Source organism: Aspergillus pseudotamarii (assembly GCF_009193445.1).
Source record: "Aspergillus pseudotamarii strain CBS 117625 unplaced genomic scaffold BDV38scaffold_2, whole genome shotgun sequence".
In the NCBI taxonomy this organism is placed as follows: Eukaryota; Fungi; Ascomycota; class Eurotiomycetes; order Eurotiales; family Aspergillaceae; genus Aspergillus; species Aspergillus pseudotamarii.
The window spans coordinates 976,156-995,148 of record NW_022475016.1 but is presented as its reverse complement, the minus strand read 5'-3'; the positions used below and the strand labels follow the sequence as shown (position 1 = coordinate 995,148).

Genomic DNA, 18,993 nt, shown 5'->3' with positions numbered 1-18,993 from the left:
TCCCATATATGACTTCGAGGTCGTGCTTGTATTCGACTATTTGACCTGGACACAGCAGTTAGTACGTCAAGAGAGTAGCAAGAGCAAGTAAAATACGATTTAAGGCATACTTAAAACACGACAAGAGTCTTCGGCTTCGAGAGCCTACCGTTGCTCTTTCTAGATTTCGGCTCTCGAAATCTCAATGTCGTTGAATATTCGCTATCTCTCTTTTTTAGGTGCCGAATCTCCTGATTAACCTTTTGTCTGGAGATAACTATCCTGGAGCTGCATGCGCAAAACAGGAGCTGATGGAGGTGGAGGGTATGGTGGTGATGGTGATAGTGAGGGTAGTAGTGGGAAAGGAGAGGAGCAAAGGGAGGATGAAGAGAAGAATCAGACAACAAAAGGGAATGTTCGATGCATTCACGCTGCCAAGCTTCGATACTCTTCAATACAGTTCAATTCAATTCAAGGCAGTCTATCTTGGCTCTTCAGAGTATCCAAATCATTCCCCCACTACTTGATGTAATCGTAACAAGATGAAAGTGCCTGATTCAGCTTACCAGACGTGGATGAATACCACCTGTACCAATTTGTCTGCCCTCCCTCTTCTAAAATATATTGAAATAACAAACTATTTAGAAATATCTAACCCCTAGGTTTACAACTGTTAGAAGGTATATGTTGAGTGAAGAATGATTAGCGTTACTAAAAGGAAACCAGTTTAGTAATATAATCACCAGAAATAGAAATTAATATAATAAGATTATATCCTCTATAGTCAAACCCTAGATGCTAGACCTAACCTTTTAGAAAAGAGGAGTATCTTAATATATATCAAATTTTTGGGTAACACCCGGAAAATAGAACCTTGGCAAAATCGTAGCATTTGCGGACAAGAGAACGGATAAACTTGACTTAGCCGTTCCATGGCGATAGCTGATCTTTGGCTTGACCCAACGCTGACCAAAGAGGATGATGTGGTCTTTTTACTCATCTTGAACGCTCGTGGCGATACTTCGAATAGGGCTAATCTAGCCAAAGTCCAGACGGGTCTACTGACGTCATTGGGTGCAACCATAACGGTTTGTATGTATTCGGATTTGTCAGACTGTCAAAAGAAGATCACATGAGCAGATATCATATTCAGGTGCCAAATGAGTGCGACAAGAACCTACGGCGCGGTGGAAGTTTCACCCATCTTGACCATCACTTTTCCTGATCATCCACCATCGGACGGGTAGCATTACTGTTGATACTGTCCATCATGGCCGCGGTAGCGTCGACTACTACAGGAGGGTTATCCGAGCGAATGGGGATCACTAGGTTGGATGGTTGGCCAGAAAATGGTACTGAGCGGTTCCAAGATGACAAGGAAAAAGTGGGATTTCTCCAGGATAGATTCAATGTCGGCACTCGTGTTCTCGGTGAGTGGTGTGTTTAGATAAATTGCATACACCTTGCCCTAACCGCGCTTTACCTTTTACCATAGGGGATGGCCGGATAGACATCGATATCGATCCGCATAAAGCGCACCTTGCAGGGCTATTGAAACAAATACAACACCCGGATATACGTTCAGACGGGAGGCTGCACCACACAGATCATGCAGAACGGCGTATCCCCAACAATGAGGTGAAGAACTTTCCGCTGCAATTAAACATTGTCATTCAGGTGATTGGTTCTCGAGGCGACATCCAGCCATTTGTCGCACTAGGGAGAGAACTGAAATCACACGGTCACCGTGTCAGATTGGCTACGCATTTGGCTTTCCGGGAGTTCGTTCTCCAGGGCGGTCTAGAGTTCTTCAGTATTGGAGGAGACCCGACGGAGCTGATGGCTTTCATGGTGAAAAATCCGGGCCTTTTACCAGGACTCAAGACAATACGGAGCGGAGCCATCCTGAGGCGTCGGCGTGAGATGAAGGAAATCTTCAATGGATGCTGGAAATCCTGCTTTAAGATGGGTGATGGGACAGATCTACACCAAATCAAAGAGGACCCATGGAGTGAGACTTTGGATTACCGACAACGCCCCTTTGTGGCGGATGTCATTATAGCCAACCCTCCGAGCCTCGCCCATATTCATTGTGCACAACGACTGGGCATCCCTCTCCATGTCATGTTTACGTGAGCTAACCCTCTCACATATGAAGTCCCGGTTGGCCTTTGCACAATAGACTGAACCCACTTAATGCATAATAGAATGCCCTGGTCACCAACACAGTCCTTTCCCCACCCGTTAGCCATTGTTCACCCCCGGAACTACAAACCGACTGTCGCAAATTTTGTTTCCTACGGGGTCGTGGATATTATGGTGTGGCAAGGCTTGGGAGATATTCTAAACACGCTCCGCAAAAATACCTTAGCACTCCAACCTATCGATGCCATAACCGCCCCAAGCTTGCTACACCGACTGCACGTGCCGCATGCGTATCTATGGTGAGCAATCCATTCCTAGTCAGCAAAGCTATTCCATATGATTAACGAGAACGCTCGACAATAGGTCCCCGGCATTGCTACCCAAGCCCCCCGATTGGGATGATAAGATCGACGTATGTGGCTTTGGCTTCCTCCCAGCAGAAACCAGCTACACGCCGCCAAAGGAACTAGATGCGTTCCTCAACGCAGGGCCAAAACCGATTTACATCGGATTTGGTTCTATCGTAGTAGATGATCCCGTTAAACTAACGAAAATTGTATTCGGAGCAGTTCAGAAAACCGGACAGCGGGCTCTCGTTTCGAAAGGCTGGGGGAATCTTGGGGCGGGCAAAGTGGATGTGCCAGAAAATATTCTCATCATTGGCAACTGCCCCCACGACTGGCTGTTTCGACATGTCAGCTGTGTGATCCATCATGGTGGTGCTGGTACCACAGCGGCAGGCCTCTCTCTAGGTCGGCCGACTATAATTATCCCGTTTTTTGGAGACCAGCAATTTTGGGGAGAGATTGTCGCGCGAGCAGGAGCTGGGCCATCACCAATACCTCATAAACAGTTGACCCTGCAGAATCTCTCCGACGCAATAGGGAAGGCGCTAGAAGTGACCACTTTCCAAAGGGCGCAGGCGATCGCGAGGAACATGCAGGAAGAGTCTGGTGTGCGCCATGGAGTGTATAGTTTTTATCGACATCTTGATGTCCAGTCACTCAGATGCTCTGTAGTTCCGAATCGGCCAGCGGCTTGGCATCTCAAGCATACTAAAATTAACTTAAGTGCATTTGCGGCAGCGGTTCTGGTGGAATCAGGCAAAATTAGCCCAGACCATCTCGTGCTGTAAGTCTTCTCCAACACTGTCACCAAATGGCGATGATTTTTGACTAATTCCACTTCCAGACACCGTCCAATGGAATACGATACATTTCGTGATCCTGCTGGCCCACTTACTGCTAGCGCTCAGGTGCTACTTGGGGCCATTGCAAACTTCGTGACTGGGCTGGCAGATGCGCCAAGGGAGATCGTACTTGATATTGTTTCTGCAGCTCGCACAATGGGCCAACCCCATGAACATTTGGATCACCAAGCAGCATGTCGAGCAGCAATCTCTTCTCTAGATCGCTCACCCCGAGAGAATAGTTTTGAAAGACAGGAGATAGAATTTGAACTTGATGAACACGAGAATGACGAAGGCCTGCGTAGAGAGAGTCCACAGGAAGGTACCACTGATGAGGATAGTGAAAGCCATGTTAACAGCATCGAAAAGGTTTCGAGCATAAGACGAAAAAGAGATCTCCAGCTCGAAAAGGCCAAGACAATGAGCAGCTCAATGGTCCCCTCAAAACCACCTAAATTCAATATTATACACGAGGCTATGTTTCACGGAAGCAAAATGTCAAAGAAGTTGTTGAAGTGCATCATATGGCTACCAACAGATGTGTCACTGAGCATGGCCAGAGGCTTCCACAACGCGCCAAAATTGTATAACGACCCAATGGTAAACGACATCCCCCAGGTGATTGGTCTTCGAAGCGGATTCAGGGCAGCTGGAAAGGTACTAACAATCGTACAAGCACTAGCTTGGCCAAGTATGCTGACATTTGCACAGGAGCTCAGAGATGGATTCTACTTCGGCATCACAGGCCTAGGAACGCAGCCACGTTATGGTCTCAAGCATGACGGTGTGAAAGGGCTGTTCAAGGGGATCGGGAAAGCAGTGGGTGGAGTGGTTCTCAAGCCCACCGCGGGTACGTGAAATAGGCAGGGAATCTCTCTGTGATCTTGTTGTATACAAGCTGATCTTCATTAGGGCTATGGGGTCTGGTAGGGTATCCACTAAGTGGGATGCTCAGAGATATCAATGACTCGCTAGGTAAACATCAAAGATGTCTGATTGCCGTGGGTCGTATTTCGCAGGGGCTCCAAGAGATGCGAGAGTCGTCAGTCCCCGAAAGAGCAGAGGTATCCAGGAGATGGATTGAGATTGAAAAAGACTTGAAAAAGTCGAATAAACGATATAGCCGCTTGTATATGAAGGACTACACCCATGCAGTCTAAGGTGGTGAACAAATAACAGTATTGAAATCGTCTCAGCCGTCACAGGTGCATCTAGCTTCAATGAATGCGATATCGTCGCCGTATTCGTGCCGGTGGATGCCTTTGGTTGGCAGGCTTTGCTTACGGCAACACATTGCTACTATCTGCGATCTTTTACTATCCTAGCAGTGTTTCCAGTCTTTTATCAGAAATCACATCAGTCCAATGTACACTTAAGGCACTGAGACTCGTCGAGTTCTTTGTCGGCTGCCAAGTTCTCTGTTCTTCTCATTCCCATATTTCCACGATGATCATACGCGCGCGGCGCACTGTGTCCAGCCCTACATACTGAGCCAGTTTTGTAACCGGGACATTACAAACGAGCGCCAGAATATCATCACTTCCTTTGTACCCAAGGGCGATTCAAGAAAGCTTTCGTCCCGTATGCCTCCGACATATTCGGTACTACCACAATGAAGCGTACCGTTGGCGATAACAAGAGCCAGCGTTTGTACAGCTCGAGTTCCTGAGGTCTCGGGGATGGATGCGATCAATGACATAATGTCAATGGCCAATCCATGTAGTTGACTGTGACATTTTAGATATAGTTGCGCTTCCTCTGAGGAAAGGATAATGACAGTGATGGTTCCTCGAATATCAACTCAGGACATTCGATAGAGCTCCAAAAGGATTGAAAGCTGGTAAGCCCTGGCTAGAGTCTGAAAATGGCCGACTGGAGTAAGGTCGTCTCCTGTGCTTCTAGGTGCTTCTGCTGCCGGTATTTTATGCCAACATACCAAAGCTTCAATATGCCTAGCTCTCTGCAAAAGTCCACCCAACCTGGGACAGATAATGGAACAGAATAGCTCAGACTCCGTTTCAAGGGTTGACACTTGATTCTTCGTGCCCGAAACAAGGCACGTGCTCCTATGAGATGTCCCAAGCCGAATGAAGCACAGTCGTACCAAGACTGGATTGACGCAAGGTAAGCTACAATCAGAAATAAAATTGGAACAAGAAGCACACACTGAAGTCACTCCCAGCATAATTATACCCAGAAGTAATACGGTGACTGAGCTTGAGTCTCTTGTAGGACGTTCACCGGATATGACATGTTCTCTTATCTGAGCAGTCTCGGTCGCAAAACACAAGAGGGTGTTCGTGTTTTGAGTTAAACCCAGTGTACGTACTACCTCCCTTGCTATACAAGGTGCGCTGCCAAAATTAATAAAACGCAATGGTGGATTACAGTGCTTTGGGACAGAAGTGCTGCGATCCACACTCGTAATGGGTTTGTTGGCGAATCGAACCCTGACATGATACGACAGACCCAATCGAAATAATATTCAACCAGCAATGTGTAATCGTCTGCCGAGTGAGAAGGTAGCGAGAGCTCTCCATTTCTCCCCAAAGGGACAATCGCATCTCCGTAACACTATCTGTAGGACTTTGTCCGATGCGGGCTGAAGTTGTGTTCGCAGATAGTCCGACGATCGCCTGAACATAGCTTACATAGCACACAACAGTCGGCAGCGCATTCGCTTGTCATGCTCGGCGAGTCCCTGTTTGAGTAGTCCGGACCCGGGAAGCTGGTGACAATTTGACTAGCAGCCTCCTTCTGGATTGAAGTATCTTCAGACGACAGATGGAAGTCAGGTTGCAATACGGCATGGAGCTTCTCCACTTGATCGGAAGATCACTGTGGGCTTGACCTTTGGCTTAAGAAAGGCTCTAAATCCTTGGCATCTTGCCTATCAGGGGCCTTGAGCTCGTGCTTCGTCGACCACTTTACAGCCCTCGTACCCGGGGCAAATAAATGATCTGTTTGAGCACTGAAGGCAGGAGGGAATATTCTCGTCACTTGCAATTCGCTTGTATATGTCAGCTTTCTGAGTACGTCTCGTCGTCGACCAAGTAAAGAAAATCGAAAGAAAGTAGTTACGAAGGTGAACACACACGTTTCTTGCATCGCGCGCAACCAGCTTGTCAATAATCGTCAGAGCACTCTTACTCATTCAGACAGCTGATTACTTACTACGCAAGTTGACTGTCCCTCATGCCCGTTGCATCGCACAGTAAGGAATGCCGCAGGACATCTTAACGGCTGTGGTGACCTGGACGCGAGGTGCTGAAGTGACGTCACTCTGAGTCCCCATCAAGAAGCTTCGTATATAATTCACGTGGTATCATGGGTCGAGCTCGTTCTATCGCCTCTGCGCAAATGAATGGTAAGATGAGGGGAATGAACGTCGGCACAATCGTGTGAAGGAAACAAGGGTTCCTCGACGTGAGATACAATATCGCTGGGCACATGGCGGTTATGCCTACTCTATACTGGGGTCCATAATCTAGGATCTGCGTCAAACCCTTTGGGGGCAAAGAGTGCGATTGGGCTAGAATGGGCCGAGCGGCGGCAACCGTATAGTATATAAATCTTGATATAAATTCTTACCATGTAACGAACCTCCCGTCTTGGAATTTTGAATCTTTCATCGCTTCCTCGGGAATTTCTCTGTTTCACACAAGCTTTTCTGGCAGCCCTTTGCTCCCGTAGTATGGCAAAGGATTAACCTATATTCTGTCTTGTGTGGGGACGATTGTACGTTGTGTTCTATGAATATCATAGCCTCAAACGGTGAATGGGTTGGACGGAGTATTATCCGTCGGTTCTTCGTCGCTTCAATTGACGCGTTGCCAGAGGTATCTGTGACGGATGCAGTATACAACCCCCGGTTGGTAGTAGTCGGTGCACTGGTGCTACTTGTTAACAACATTGCAGTACTTCACGCACGAACGCGGCACCCACATGGTCCTCTATGCATTATGTCTAGCAAGTGGCACTTACCTTGCCCCTCTAACTTGTGGATTTATCTCTGCTGCGTCCAAGGCTAGCTGTTCATAGCCATACGACATCACAATTAAAACAATGGCCATTAAGAAGGGGCTTTTCCCCATAGGAGTTACAAATACAGATGGCAGCTCACTCTAGCTCATGCCGTGGTTGCTGCGCGCCCACCAGTTCTTGCGGCTGCACATTGTCTTTTGTGTCCAATTCTCTTGCATACCCAGCTTGCTTCGTCGAAACAGGTAATTCAGCGAATCCTCGAGATTGGGCCCTCCTTTCCTCGACAACAACGGGATTACGGTCGCGACGTCGCCGCATCATCACGACCCATACCACCCCAGCAATGAGGAGAACTCCTGCGATTCCAACTCCAACTCCAATCCCGGCTTTTGCCCCTGTGGAAAGACCACCAGTGGAGCTGGTGGAGCTATTCGAATTATTCGAGTTATTGGAGCCGGATACTGGTAAAGGAGACCAATATTTAGCCCAACTCTCTTCCCAAGAGGTGTTTGATGCGGCAAGAGTGGTGTCCTCGATATTAATAGTTGTTATATCCGCCTCAGGAAGACCTGGACCGGGAGCTTGGCCCAAGAACCATGTACCAGTGTTGTTCCCTTCGAACCAATTCACACCAACAAATGCAGCCTGGAGAAAAGGGCGACCGAGAACCGGTGTATCAGTGGAATGGAAACAGGGAAAATATGTTGCGTTGCGATCGACCAGCGGGTCTTGTAGCGTAAGCGTAAGGAGCCTCAGGGGAACCTTGACTGTAATCGTTTGATCGTTAAGACCATCTTTCCTGAACATGAAGGAAAGATATGTCGCGGAGGACGTAATATTCGCATAGTTACTGTGGGTCGTGTCCCAGATGTACAGGCCCAAGCCATTGTCGAACGAGACAGGAAACGACGAAGTGATCGCATCACAGGTGGCTTCAGGAAGATACATATAGGGCTTTGTAGGGTCAATCGTGACTGGTTTAGGTAGTACGGCGCCGTTGCTTTGCATGAAAAGCTCATTCTTGCTCGTAAAGTCGAACGGCGAGTCTCCTGTGGCAACGCCCAATCCAATATCCTTCAATACAATCTGCCACAGGCCACTAGAATAAGACGACAGGCTTACTGACTGTGAACTCACCCCTGCAAGAACTCGGCTCTTATCATATCCGCCTAACACCAGAGATCCTGGAATAGCTGGCTCGACAGACCCAATGTGCATTCCGTACGAGTAAGATGGAATGCGGCTGTCTCCTTCAGAGGTGTATAGCCCCGCTGCGATCATGTTGAGACTTAACCCTGAGGCCACATCTTTTAAATGCGGCCCACCGATTGCTAGGTTTCCAACTGGGACCGGATAACCCTTGCCATTGGGGTAGGTCTGGTATGTTTGATAGACTGCCGTCAGGCTAACGTTTGGGACAACAGCGCCAACATCGACCTGATCACTAACGAACCCCTGTATACTTCCTCCTTGTACGTTCCAATAAGACGTCTCCCACGCGCTCCGATTCAAGGCCACGGCCGTGGTTGATTCGCTCTGGTTGTACGTGCCGGCGCGTGCTGCATAACATGTTGTCGAGAGGGTTGTGTTCGAGCAGATCGAGTCGACGAAGATGGTCGTGGCTCCATTGGCTCCGGGATAAAGATCGATTGACTGTTTATTGCTGCCCACTGCTATCGTCACAGCTTGCCATGGACCGTCTGGGCCGTATGCCTGTGATGACCATTTCATCACTAGGGGATTTGCCGCATGAGTCGTAGCATCTTGGAGGATGAAAAGGAGAAGACATAGAAGCCGCATCATAATATCATAATATTAGTATAATCGTAGTCACTTCGCTGGCTCGAGGGGCGGGACAGCGGGGGAGATGAGGGATAAATAAAGGTAGAGTGGCATGCCAGGGAGAATGTAAGAAAGATTACTCCACATCCCTTGCCTTCAGAGTGAGACATGTGTTCGGATTTAATTTTCTGCAAGACTGTCATGCATGACAAAACTATTCTAAATGGAGGAGCAATAACGGCGGATTGGTATCCCTGCACAGCTTAAGCCTCTTTCAGGAGAGTTATTCAAGTGCAAGGATCCTCAACCCGGTTAGATCAGTTCCGCCGTAAGCCATCTAGACCGTTGACAGTCCATTCGATGGTTACATCGGTGGTCGGACATTTGATGCTAGGAAGGCAGGCCGCGTGGGATTAACCCTAACTGGCTAAGACCAGGTTCAGACCAGAGGCACGGACACCTATATTCTCTCATATCCCAAGATGAATATTAAAGAGTAATTGAAACGGTATGGGTATGCGTATTCATAACTTACCTCAGGTGCCTGATGTCGCGATGTGCATAATTTAGTCCCAGCATTCTTCGCGTCGGCGTCTCAGGTCTAAGTTTGCCCCAATTAATTCCTACATTAGTATTACCCTTGTTAATGGACCAACTGCTTGTTATCAGAATAGAATGATTAGTTCCAATATTCTAGAAATGCCTTGGAGCAGGCAGATGCGGTTGCTGCGGTATAGTCCTGCCATAGCTTATTTTTTGTAACTATTAGCATAGTTGCAAGCACACTTCATGACTAAAAGGCTAGACCAATTAAGTATATATACTCAATTGTTATATAACGTAGTACTAGCCAATAGGCGCCAGAGAAACTGATACCAGTTTATAAAAGGTTATGTGTATTGTAGTAGTGACACCCCTAATAATATCAGTATATGATATGGGAGTATAGAATTACAGGAGATATAAACAAACTTATTTAGATGTTTAATTTAGTTCTTCATAATTAATATTATTACTTAATTGCTATATTCATCTATTACCAGCTTGAGTTGTTTACATAGAATAATCCTTCAAGTGCTAGCCATCCGGGAATCGGCTATCGTCATTCTATGATATTCTTTGTCCGCCTTGGATTAAGTTGCACTAGACAAGATTCCGTAAAATATAGATAATAGATACAGAGATGGATTAAATCGGTTCAGATGGGTAAAAATATGGTTTATAGATTATAGTTAGGAACCGAAAACCTATGATACATTGGGTGCGGCTGAATTCTAGCTATGACTAGTATCAATCCTGACAAGTTCATGGCCGATATCAATACAAATTCCGGGACGAATAGAAGAAGAAAGCTAGAGCGGCTGATTCCATGAATAGGTAGTAATTATCTGGATTACAATTAAATTTGATTATGTATCTAGATATATCATTAAGCACGTCCCGGGATTATGTTGTTAATGAAAATCGTAGCCCCATTACCACTCTTCCAAGACTTTAACTACAAGGCCAGGAAAGCTTGCCGGCAAATTACTTAGGCCCAGTCAATGAAACCAAAAGTTTTGAGTATTTTTTGCAATCAACTGGTTGGGCTGATACTTAGGCGCCTAGTATGTATTAGCCGGCTGCCTTTTTCCATTTCAGATAGGCCGTGCTGCTTGCATATCTCCAGCTTTTATTTGGGAAACTTACCTAGGGACGGAAGCATGTATCTCATGGACGCCTCTGAGAAAGCAGACTTTGTCACCCAAAATTGCTGTTTGACGTCTTGGGAGCAAGTAGGAGCCATTTTAAAAACGTCAATCGACACAGTCTATAAAATAACACGGTCAGTCGCAAGGTCCTTGGAGAGAGCACATTCAAAGGAATACATGAAACCACATACATCTGTCTTTATCTGGTCATCGGCCAGTGCGGTCACAATGGGTGCAGTGGCGAGGGGAAACTGGACACTGCTCCTCTTCTCAATGATAGTTAGGAGGAGCTCCTGTTCAGCGTTGAAGTACTACATCGGGCAGTAAACTATCAGTATCTTTCTACTACCCATAAAGCTAGTAGTCGGGGAAACCCACGGTAAGGAGGGATTGGCAAACGGCGTTCTGGTCTTCTGGAACGACAGAACTGGTACCAAAGTCTGCAAAAGCATTGCTGACATCGTCCTTGTCAGTGGACATCTTTTCTTCGCCGCTGAGAATCATCTGGATTGAGGTCAGTCCATGTTCAAATAACCCTGCTGTATACTCTACAGACCTGGCCAATTGAGTCAGGGTCCTGATTGCTCTGGAGGCGGCTATTCAGGTCTTTGGCACCTTTCGTGAGGGACTCGAGATGTTTTGTAACTTCAGCACCGCTAATGCCCTCAGCATACGCCGAAGCGGACGCTGCCAAGAAGGCAGCCAGGACGGAGAGCTTGAACTGCATTGTGAATCAGGTTGACAGAGAAGAAATACTGGGGAAAAGAAGGAGTAATAGTAGCTATGTGGAAATGGCTTCAAGTGTGAAATATGGAATCGTGAATTGGAAGTTTGGGGAGGGCAGGAGGAGAGCAACTGATAAAGATACAAGTTTCTCTCCAACCCAACTATACCGATCGATCACCGGGATCTCATCTCTGCTTGTAAATACCGGGAAAATCAGCTAAATCCAATTAATGTCAGATTCATCGGATCGGGGCCCTCGTGGGATTAAGGTCGTCATTGCCGATCTTCAATATTGCTTCTCGGGACAACACTATTGGTTTTGTGGCCCTACAATTGGTTGTCTGATCCTCTCAGAACCCACGAGTCTCAGCTCAATCATCGACCTCAGGGCAGTCCTAATCTGCCATTACCAATTCTATTGGTAGCTCCCCCCTTGTTTTGTAAAACAAAAAAAAAAAAAAAATTTTTGTAGCTCAGAAATGTAGAATAGTATCTTCATCAGTCCGCCAACTGACTTCTACCTGACCTACACTCTGACACCTCAACCGCATCCTATATCACACATTAACCACATATTCCACTTCCACCTCCCAAAGTCTCCAAAAAAAAAAAATATAAGAAGCAGTAAAACTTACCATAAGTCTGGTCAGTTCCAACCTCTCTACTAACATCGTTTCATACAGCAAAGATAGATTCCCCAATGAAATACCCCTATTCAAAAGATATCTCTTAAAAGGCGAATATGTCTCAGTCTTCTTTACCAATGAAGCCTACTCTGTATACATATTCTGAATACAGCAGATCTTTACGATATTTTGATTTTTATATTATCTGTAATGGCTATAGAACTAGGTATTACCAATTCTAACTCCTCACACAAGTTTAGAGTATTTAAATCTAAGATCTTGGAGTAATCAAGAAATAATATATTCTAGAATTACTACTGTTAGTCTATAGTAGAAGAATTTTAAGTAGTCTTGTCTCTCTTTCAAGATACTCTATAATATACTGTGATGACCTGAGATATACTCATATTATTTACACTGTTTATAAATAAGGAGACTATTTCCGGTTGCAGTTCTGATATATAGAGTGGATTAACCTCCCCGTACTAACCGCCCCTATCCTCCCCGTTTGCCAGTCTACTGCTTACATGACCTCGGGGTGGCTGAGGACAGTGTTGGTGTCCGGATTGCTTACCAATTACGTTATTCTACCTTAACTATATTATTGGGATTATTAGTCCTACTAATAGGAATACTAACCTAAAAAGCGGGCCGTTTTACCGGCTTCTAGCACTGCTAGGTGATGCGGTACTAAATGATCAAAATGGCCAAAATACCAGAGATTTTGGTGATACAGAAAAGAGTAGGGCGGGCGAAAATTTTCAAATGTAGCATTTACTTCAAGTTATACACTACAAGACGTCTAGCTGGTATTTTCAATAGCCAACAGGTTATGGAGTCATAAGCTTGCTTTGCCAGGACCATCAAAGCTGTCTAGATGATTATTTATATGGCAGAATCACACAAGGGAACTCAAGCTCACGATGTAAATGCGACAGGATTTCAGTGTAGTCCGGCTCATTTTCAGCGTTCAGAATCCTATGTGAAATGAGGAATTTGGTAATAGCAATAGCACTGTTTGGCTTAAACTGTCCCGCTTTCAGAGCATGAAGCACTTCTTTCACCGTGTAGAGTGTGAAACTCTCCACTTCGGAGCTCGATCTTGGAGTTATGCTTGCATCTAATTCAAGTTCATAGAGATACTCTACCCCTGGCTGTAACAACCCAGTCTCTCCTCTAGCCCTGCTCTGCACATGAAAATACGTGAGATGGCCTACCGATTGAACCTTGCTTCTCACTGTATCCTTTGGTAGAGATGCCTTTTCTTGTGCTTTCCATAGAAGAGCTTCGATTGGTAGCTTTCCAGAAGGGAGGCCCCCAGCTACAGTAGTATTGAGCATCCCTGAATTTGTTGGTTTGTGTTCTGAGTCTGATCGCCTGCCAATCCATACTTGAAGGCCTTGTTCAGTCGTTATATAACAAACCAGTTGGACATTATAAGCCACAATCCCAAATAAGGCACTTGCGCAACGCTCTATCTCCAGCAGAACTTGCCCCTGTGGACCGTATACGGGGAAGGTTTCATCTCGCCAGTTTTCGAGGATCGAAATTGCACCAAGCTCTCTGGTAGCTTGGAGAGTTTCCTTTACCAGTCGAGAGCGCGATTCACTCGTAGCGGTGATTGGTACCATTAGAGTCACTGTACGTCGGTAATGATCGATCTCCCACCAGAAGGACCACTTGATTTTTTCAAAGGTTTCGCGGGGAATATATCCCAATGTCACATCATAGCCATTTACTATAAAAGCGTAGCGTTTGTCCAGAACTCTTGAGTGAGACGGGGGTCCATCACTTGGAGTAAAACTATAATAATATCAGCAATAGAAACATATACCAATACGGATTCTTAGGAAGTAGTTACTTGTCGCATTCTTTGACCACATCTAGAATGGATTGTGACATATTTAAGCACAGATATTCGTAAAAAGTCAACCTACTGGGAAAGGTTGAAGGTGTCAACGCGCCATCTGGCCAAAACGACACGTGGTATTTTATATTATCTCAACTCTTGGCGAATGCAAGCCCCACAAGGTACACAAGTTGGTCACAATCACCAGTCTTCTGCGCAAATCTGCGTTCTCGTTCTTCTCGGAATCGAAGAATGTGGCTTTTTCGGCCACAAAAATACACAGTTGACCAAAGATATACAATACGTGGCTTATTTGCTGAATTTAATCTCGTACAGTAGATGTGGCTTCGAAGACGCTGCTACATATAGCTTGGCGAATACAGGAAACTCCATGAACATCGATAACAACAACTACTACTACCACGTCGCACAATGCCAAAACAGAGTCTAGCCAAATACGTAGTAAATTCCCGCTATGTTTCCAGATCCCTTTTCCAAACCTTCACCGGCAGATCAACGGGCCATAAATTGAACGCCTCTTCATTCTGCAGTGTCCAATCAGGCGAAGGGAGAGAGAAGTCATATCGGTACACGAGGGTGGCGATCAGGATTTGCTGCTCAATCATGGTAATATTCCTCCCAATACAAGCACGACCGCCCGCACTAAATGGGATGAATGCGTCTCGCATCTTACCTATATTTTCATTGTTGAACCATCTCTCTGGCATGAAGGCTTCTGGTTCTGGGAATACATCCGGGTCCCGATGGGCGACATATGCAGGAACCGAGACACCCACATTCCCTGGAATGAACTCACCCATGATATGGGCCCCAGCGGGAGGTGTTACACGCTCGAGGCCGCGCGGAAGCGGAGGTGATAAACGTAAGGACTCCTCGATGCAGGCTTTCAAATAAGGCAAACTTTTCACCTTGGCGTAGGGAGCAACTTTGTCTCCAGTGATGGCTTCGGACACTTCCTTCCTTAGCTTTAGAAAACAATTTGGGTTTTTGATGAGATAGTAAAGTAGGTGGGTCAGGGCAATCGCCGTTGTCTCGGACCCGGCATCAACTACAGAAGTTCATATTAGCCTGGGCTCATGGAGCGTGTTTGCGAAGGAAATGGCTTACGCAGAATGTTTGTTTCTGCCTTGAGTTCACCCATATCGAGATCTCGAGACTTGCCCGCCTTATCCTTGATAAGGCAACTTAGAAAATCATCAATGCTTTCACCATCCTCGTATCGTTGCAATCGCTTGCTAGCCAAGTGGCTTACGATCTGGCCGACGTTGCCTCCACAGTCCCATTGCGAACGGCAGCGCGAGGAGAAAAAGATAGTAACCTGTTTTAAGACGTTGTACCAATCTAGTGTACCAATAATCTTCGACTTCACTCGGGCTGCTTCGTGCATGTCCGCAATGAATCGATGTGTGCGATTTTCTTCACGCGGACCGCTAACCTTGACGACGTCCGACCCAGATTCGAGCATCCCAAGTCGCTCACTCAACGCGATATCGGCAATGGCATCGACGGTAAAGAGGTTGAACCAGTATCTGAGGTCAACCATACTAGTGTTCGGTTGATTTGGGCTGTTGTTCCATGACGGGGCATGTGCTCTCCTATCCAACTGGGCTACTAGCTTTTCGACTTTATCGGTGATCTTGAACTCCCAAGATTCCAGGTTCTTGGTGGAAAAAGCGTGTGATAGCATTCGACGTTTCCGATTGTGATCCTCCCGATCAATGACGTTCAGAATGTTCATGTGTCCCTCGCCGTTCTGTAGTTTATACATTTCATGCTTTTGGCAAGACGACCCGAAGCCATAGATGTCTTTGATAGCCTTAACATCTCGAAATGAGAGTATATTAGGCGCGGCACGGATGACGGGATGTTTTTGATGCTGAAGATATAATTCTCTTGTTCGAAATCTGCGCAGCCTCTCTCGCATAGAGGCCAAATTGGTAACGCCGGAGAGGAGATTTTGATTCGGATATTTTCGTAGTTTCTTACTGTCGTAGAAGTAAATGACTAAAGGCCTCAAGGCCAAGACAACAAAAACCACAATGAAAAGCTTTTCAAGTACCATTGTAAGGGTCGATCCGAAATAGTCGGAGACGATGTGGGATAAATTTCAGCGACGACTTATGGGTCTTGGGACAGCGAAATATGGTACAACAACTCAGTGAGAGTCTGATGGTGTTTATAAGCTATTGATTGTCACGCTTATTTGCTTTCAATTCACCCGATCTCCCGGGATTGGTATTTGCCTGCTCAACGAAGGTTGACTGCAATGGTCCAAGTGGCATAGTTTGCGCCTCGTGAGAGCTACCTGATAGGGAATGTTAAACGCAAGTAACTCCCACCACTCCACAATCCCGGACCACTGGTTAACCTGGGGCATCCCTGGGTGCTCCATGCATTGCTTTGAATCATTCTGCAGGCATATTTATCTTCAGCCAACAAGGGCCTGCAGATACCAAAGTCTGCCCTTGCGGGGTGGCTTACCTTGCCTTGTATGGAAAAGGATCCCCGCAGTTCCAGCCAAGGAATGGCTTGTGAACATGGGGTTGGAGGCATCTTTTTTTCGACTTGGGTGGACATTCCGTGTATTTTACCTGAAACGGTATAAGAGCCGGCAATGGTGATCGTCGGGCCGCAGAGTGAATCATGCATCGACATTGATAAACGTAGGGTCACAATTTATTTTAGATCTCTAGCCACGTGTTTGCATCAAATGCACGGTGAGTGGCTTGCCTTGTCTATTACCTCCAAGCTCACCCGGGTTGGACTTTTAGTCAAGTCGTTAGGTGAGCTTAATCCTAGAGATCCTATATGGTAATAACATTAAGTGAATTTAGTTCAATTAATTAGATTAGTATTTTTATTATATAATAAAGAATACAAGAGATAAATTACATAGAGATATAGAAATCTATATTTAAAATTTATATAATACTATATTACCGTTATATAACTTGCTCTAGAACTGAAGCTGTGACAAGATAGGCTGTGGAGATGCACATCCGGTCCAATATGAATGCAGAACCAGAGAAATCAGCCAATCGTTTAATTTTAATTGGTCTCGTTGTATCTAGCGATATAGTTGTCAAGTCTTGTTTCAAGATCAGGTTATAGAGAAAACATATATACATCCCTCAGACTGTTAGGAGGCCGTGAATGAATTTGTCCCACAATCTGACCCACGAGATCTGGATGGCCGTGTTCCCTCCCTTTCAACCCTAGTCAAAGACGATGGCCGCCTTGATGGCGTTCTTATTCCGAACTTCTTCTAAGCACTGGGCCCATTCTTCGATTCTAAACGTCTTGTTCACAATACCATCGACGGTGACCTGACCGGACTCGAGGTAGTCAATGGCAGTGGGAAATTTATGGACTTGAGAAAAGCTGCTGAGGATCGTTATCTCGTCGTTGACTATAACAATATTAATTAGCTTGTATCATGCCAATGGGGCAGACACAGACGTACGGATTTTGCTAGGGCTCCAGGACACACGGTCGTGATCAGCAAAGACGCCGTACACGAGTAGTTTCCCACCTTTGCGGACGAAGTGGATGGAGTCATCTAAGACCTTTATATTTCCAGTGGCCTCAATGACAATGTCAAAACCATTGGGATGGTGGGATTTGAGCATCTGGAGTTGTGCATCTGGATCCTTACGCGACAGAGCGACATACTCATGGCCTGCACCGAGAGACTTTGCCAAATCCATCTTCAAGCCTTCGGGGGCGGCAACGACGACATGACATCCGCCATTTTGCTTTAGCATTTGAGCCAGGATCTAAACATTTTTCTTGTATTAGTTGCTCTTTGAAGTTCGTGGTTTGGATGGGGGCCCTGGGACTCACCAGCCCTGTCGGTCCAGCACCGAACAGAAGAATAGAGGAACCAGCAGCTGCGGCGAGTCTATCGATCCCATGAGCAGCGCAGGATGCAGGCTCGATGAGTGTAGCGTTGACATTCGAGAGATTCTGGAATTTAAACACCTTGTTGGCTATTGACCCTAGTCAGAACCTGGCAAACGAGAAGATACGTCAAATAACTTACCGGGATAGGCGCAGTATTCAGCGAATCCACCGTCCATAGTAACACCGTGTGCTTCGAAATTCTCACAGAGCAGTTCCTGGCCCCGGAGACAGTAGAAACACTCCCCACACAGTTCCGAATTATCAGCCACAACACGATCGCCGATGGAGAACCTTTTTACACGTGCGCCAACAGCAGCAATGACACCGACGACTTCATGACCTATGAACGTTGGTCGGTAAACATGCTCATCTAATGTGACTGCTCACAACCGCATCTCTTGTGGAGGGGGATATATTCACATACCAGGAATCAGGGGAAACTGAACAGTTCAATCAATCTGGTTATTTGAATTCAGAGACGGCCATCCAATCTACGCTACATACCTTGGCAAGGAACCCTCCCTCGTGGATATGAAGGTCAGTCCCACACACCCCACACGCCTTGACCTTGATCTGAAGATTAATAAGTCAGTTACTAGGTACTCGATCGAATTAAGACTAGGTGAGAGCTGCGGCGCAGTCCTTACCAGAACGTCATTCTCTCGAACGTCTGGGAGGGGTACATCAGCGATGCAATAACTCTCCGGCTTTACATATCTGCTAAAGTATTCAGCAAGTGGCATGCCTTGGGGAAGGGAGGGGATATCATCAATGTTCAAAATGTTATTAGGAATTACCTGAGAGCCTTCATTGTCGTTGGGAGGCTGGTAGCCATTATCAGATATGATGACGGAGGTGCAAAGGCGACAGAATAACGGAGCTTGATTTTAACTTATTACAATCAGAATAGGATAGCGAAGCAAGACTTTAAACATGGGGAAGGTGGTGGTAAAGTCGTTTATCTATACGACGTGGGCCTCACGAGGACAAGATGTTCGGGATATTGGCCGGTGGAGTAGCCCCAGTATCACAGACCCCCATCTCGCAAAAATTCACAGAGACCATCTACTTCAAAGAGAACTATCCCAAGTCTCCGCG

The 18,993-nt window shown here is 46.2% G+C and overlaps 6 protein-coding genes across 6 annotated transcripts; 1 reads left to right on the top strand and 5 right to left on the bottom strand.

Annotated features, from left to right (window-relative positions):
• The first annotated feature begins 1,168 nt into the window (after positions 1-1,168).
• Positions 1,169-4,819, top strand: BDV38DRAFT_67264 (uncharacterized protein). The gene is made up of 6 exons (XM_032063748.1): positions 1,169-1,409; positions 1,475-2,111; positions 2,187-2,423; positions 2,488-3,255; positions 3,316-4,163; positions 4,226-4,819. The coding sequence occupies exons 1-6, from the start codon at positions 1,250-1,252 to the stop codon at positions 4,471-4,473; spliced, it is 2,898 nt and encodes a 965-aa protein (XP_031919509.1). The 5' UTR covers positions 1,169-1,249; the 3' UTR covers positions 4,474-4,819.
• Positions 4,820-4,959: 140 nt separating this feature from the next.
• On the bottom strand, positions 4,960-5,648 carry BDV38DRAFT_67257 (uncharacterized protein). Its single transcript, XM_032063747.1, has one exon. The coding sequence runs from the start codon at positions 5,496-5,498 to the stop codon at positions 5,115-5,117; it is 384 nt and encodes a 127-aa protein (XP_031919508.1). The 5' UTR covers positions 5,499-5,648; the 3' UTR covers positions 4,960-5,114.
• A 1,784-nt stretch (positions 5,649-7,432) lies between these two features.
• On the bottom strand, positions 7,433-11,497 carry BDV38DRAFT_277465 (aspartic peptidase domain-containing protein; the record flags this gene model as incomplete). Its single annotated transcript, XM_032058495.1, has 5 exons — positions 7,433-9,030; positions 10,769-10,889; positions 10,962-11,081; positions 11,149-11,274; positions 11,327-11,497. 5 exons carry the CDS (start codon positions 11,495-11,497, stop codon positions 7,433-7,435), a joined length of 2,136 nt encoding a protein of 711 aa, XP_031919507.1.
• Positions 11,498-12,917: 1,420 nt separating this feature from the next.
• BDV38DRAFT_233701 (uncharacterized protein) lies at positions 12,918-14,039 on the bottom strand. Its single transcript, XM_032053158.1, has 2 exons — positions 13,984-14,039; positions 12,918-13,925 (listed from the first exon to the last, which is right to left on the bottom strand). Exons 1-2 carry the CDS (start codon positions 14,022-14,024, stop codon positions 13,004-13,006), a joined length of 963 nt encoding a protein of 320 aa, XP_031919506.1. The 5' UTR covers positions 14,025-14,039; the 3' UTR covers positions 12,918-13,003.
• A 405-nt stretch (positions 14,040-14,444) lies between these two features.
• BDV38DRAFT_292047 (cytochrome P450) lies at positions 14,445-16,054 on the bottom strand (the record flags this gene model as incomplete). The annotated part of the gene is made up of 2 exons (XM_032061909.1): positions 14,445-15,040; positions 15,100-16,054. 2 exons carry the CDS (start codon positions 16,052-16,054, stop codon positions 14,445-14,447), a joined length of 1,551 nt encoding a protein of 516 aa, XP_031919505.1.
• A 1,153-nt stretch (positions 16,055-17,207) lies between these two features.
• On the bottom strand, positions 17,208-18,730 carry BDV38DRAFT_277462 (zinc-dependent alcohol dehydrogenase family protein; the record flags this gene model as incomplete). The annotated part of the gene is made up of 8 exons (XM_032058494.1): positions 17,208-17,401; positions 17,456-17,768; positions 17,836-17,981; positions 18,035-18,235; positions 18,320-18,335; positions 18,400-18,468; positions 18,543-18,612; positions 18,693-18,730. The coding sequence occupies 8 exons, from the start codon at positions 18,728-18,730 to the stop codon at positions 17,208-17,210; spliced, it is 1,047 nt and encodes a 348-aa protein (XP_031919504.1).
• Positions 18,731-18,993: the final 263 nt, after the last annotated feature.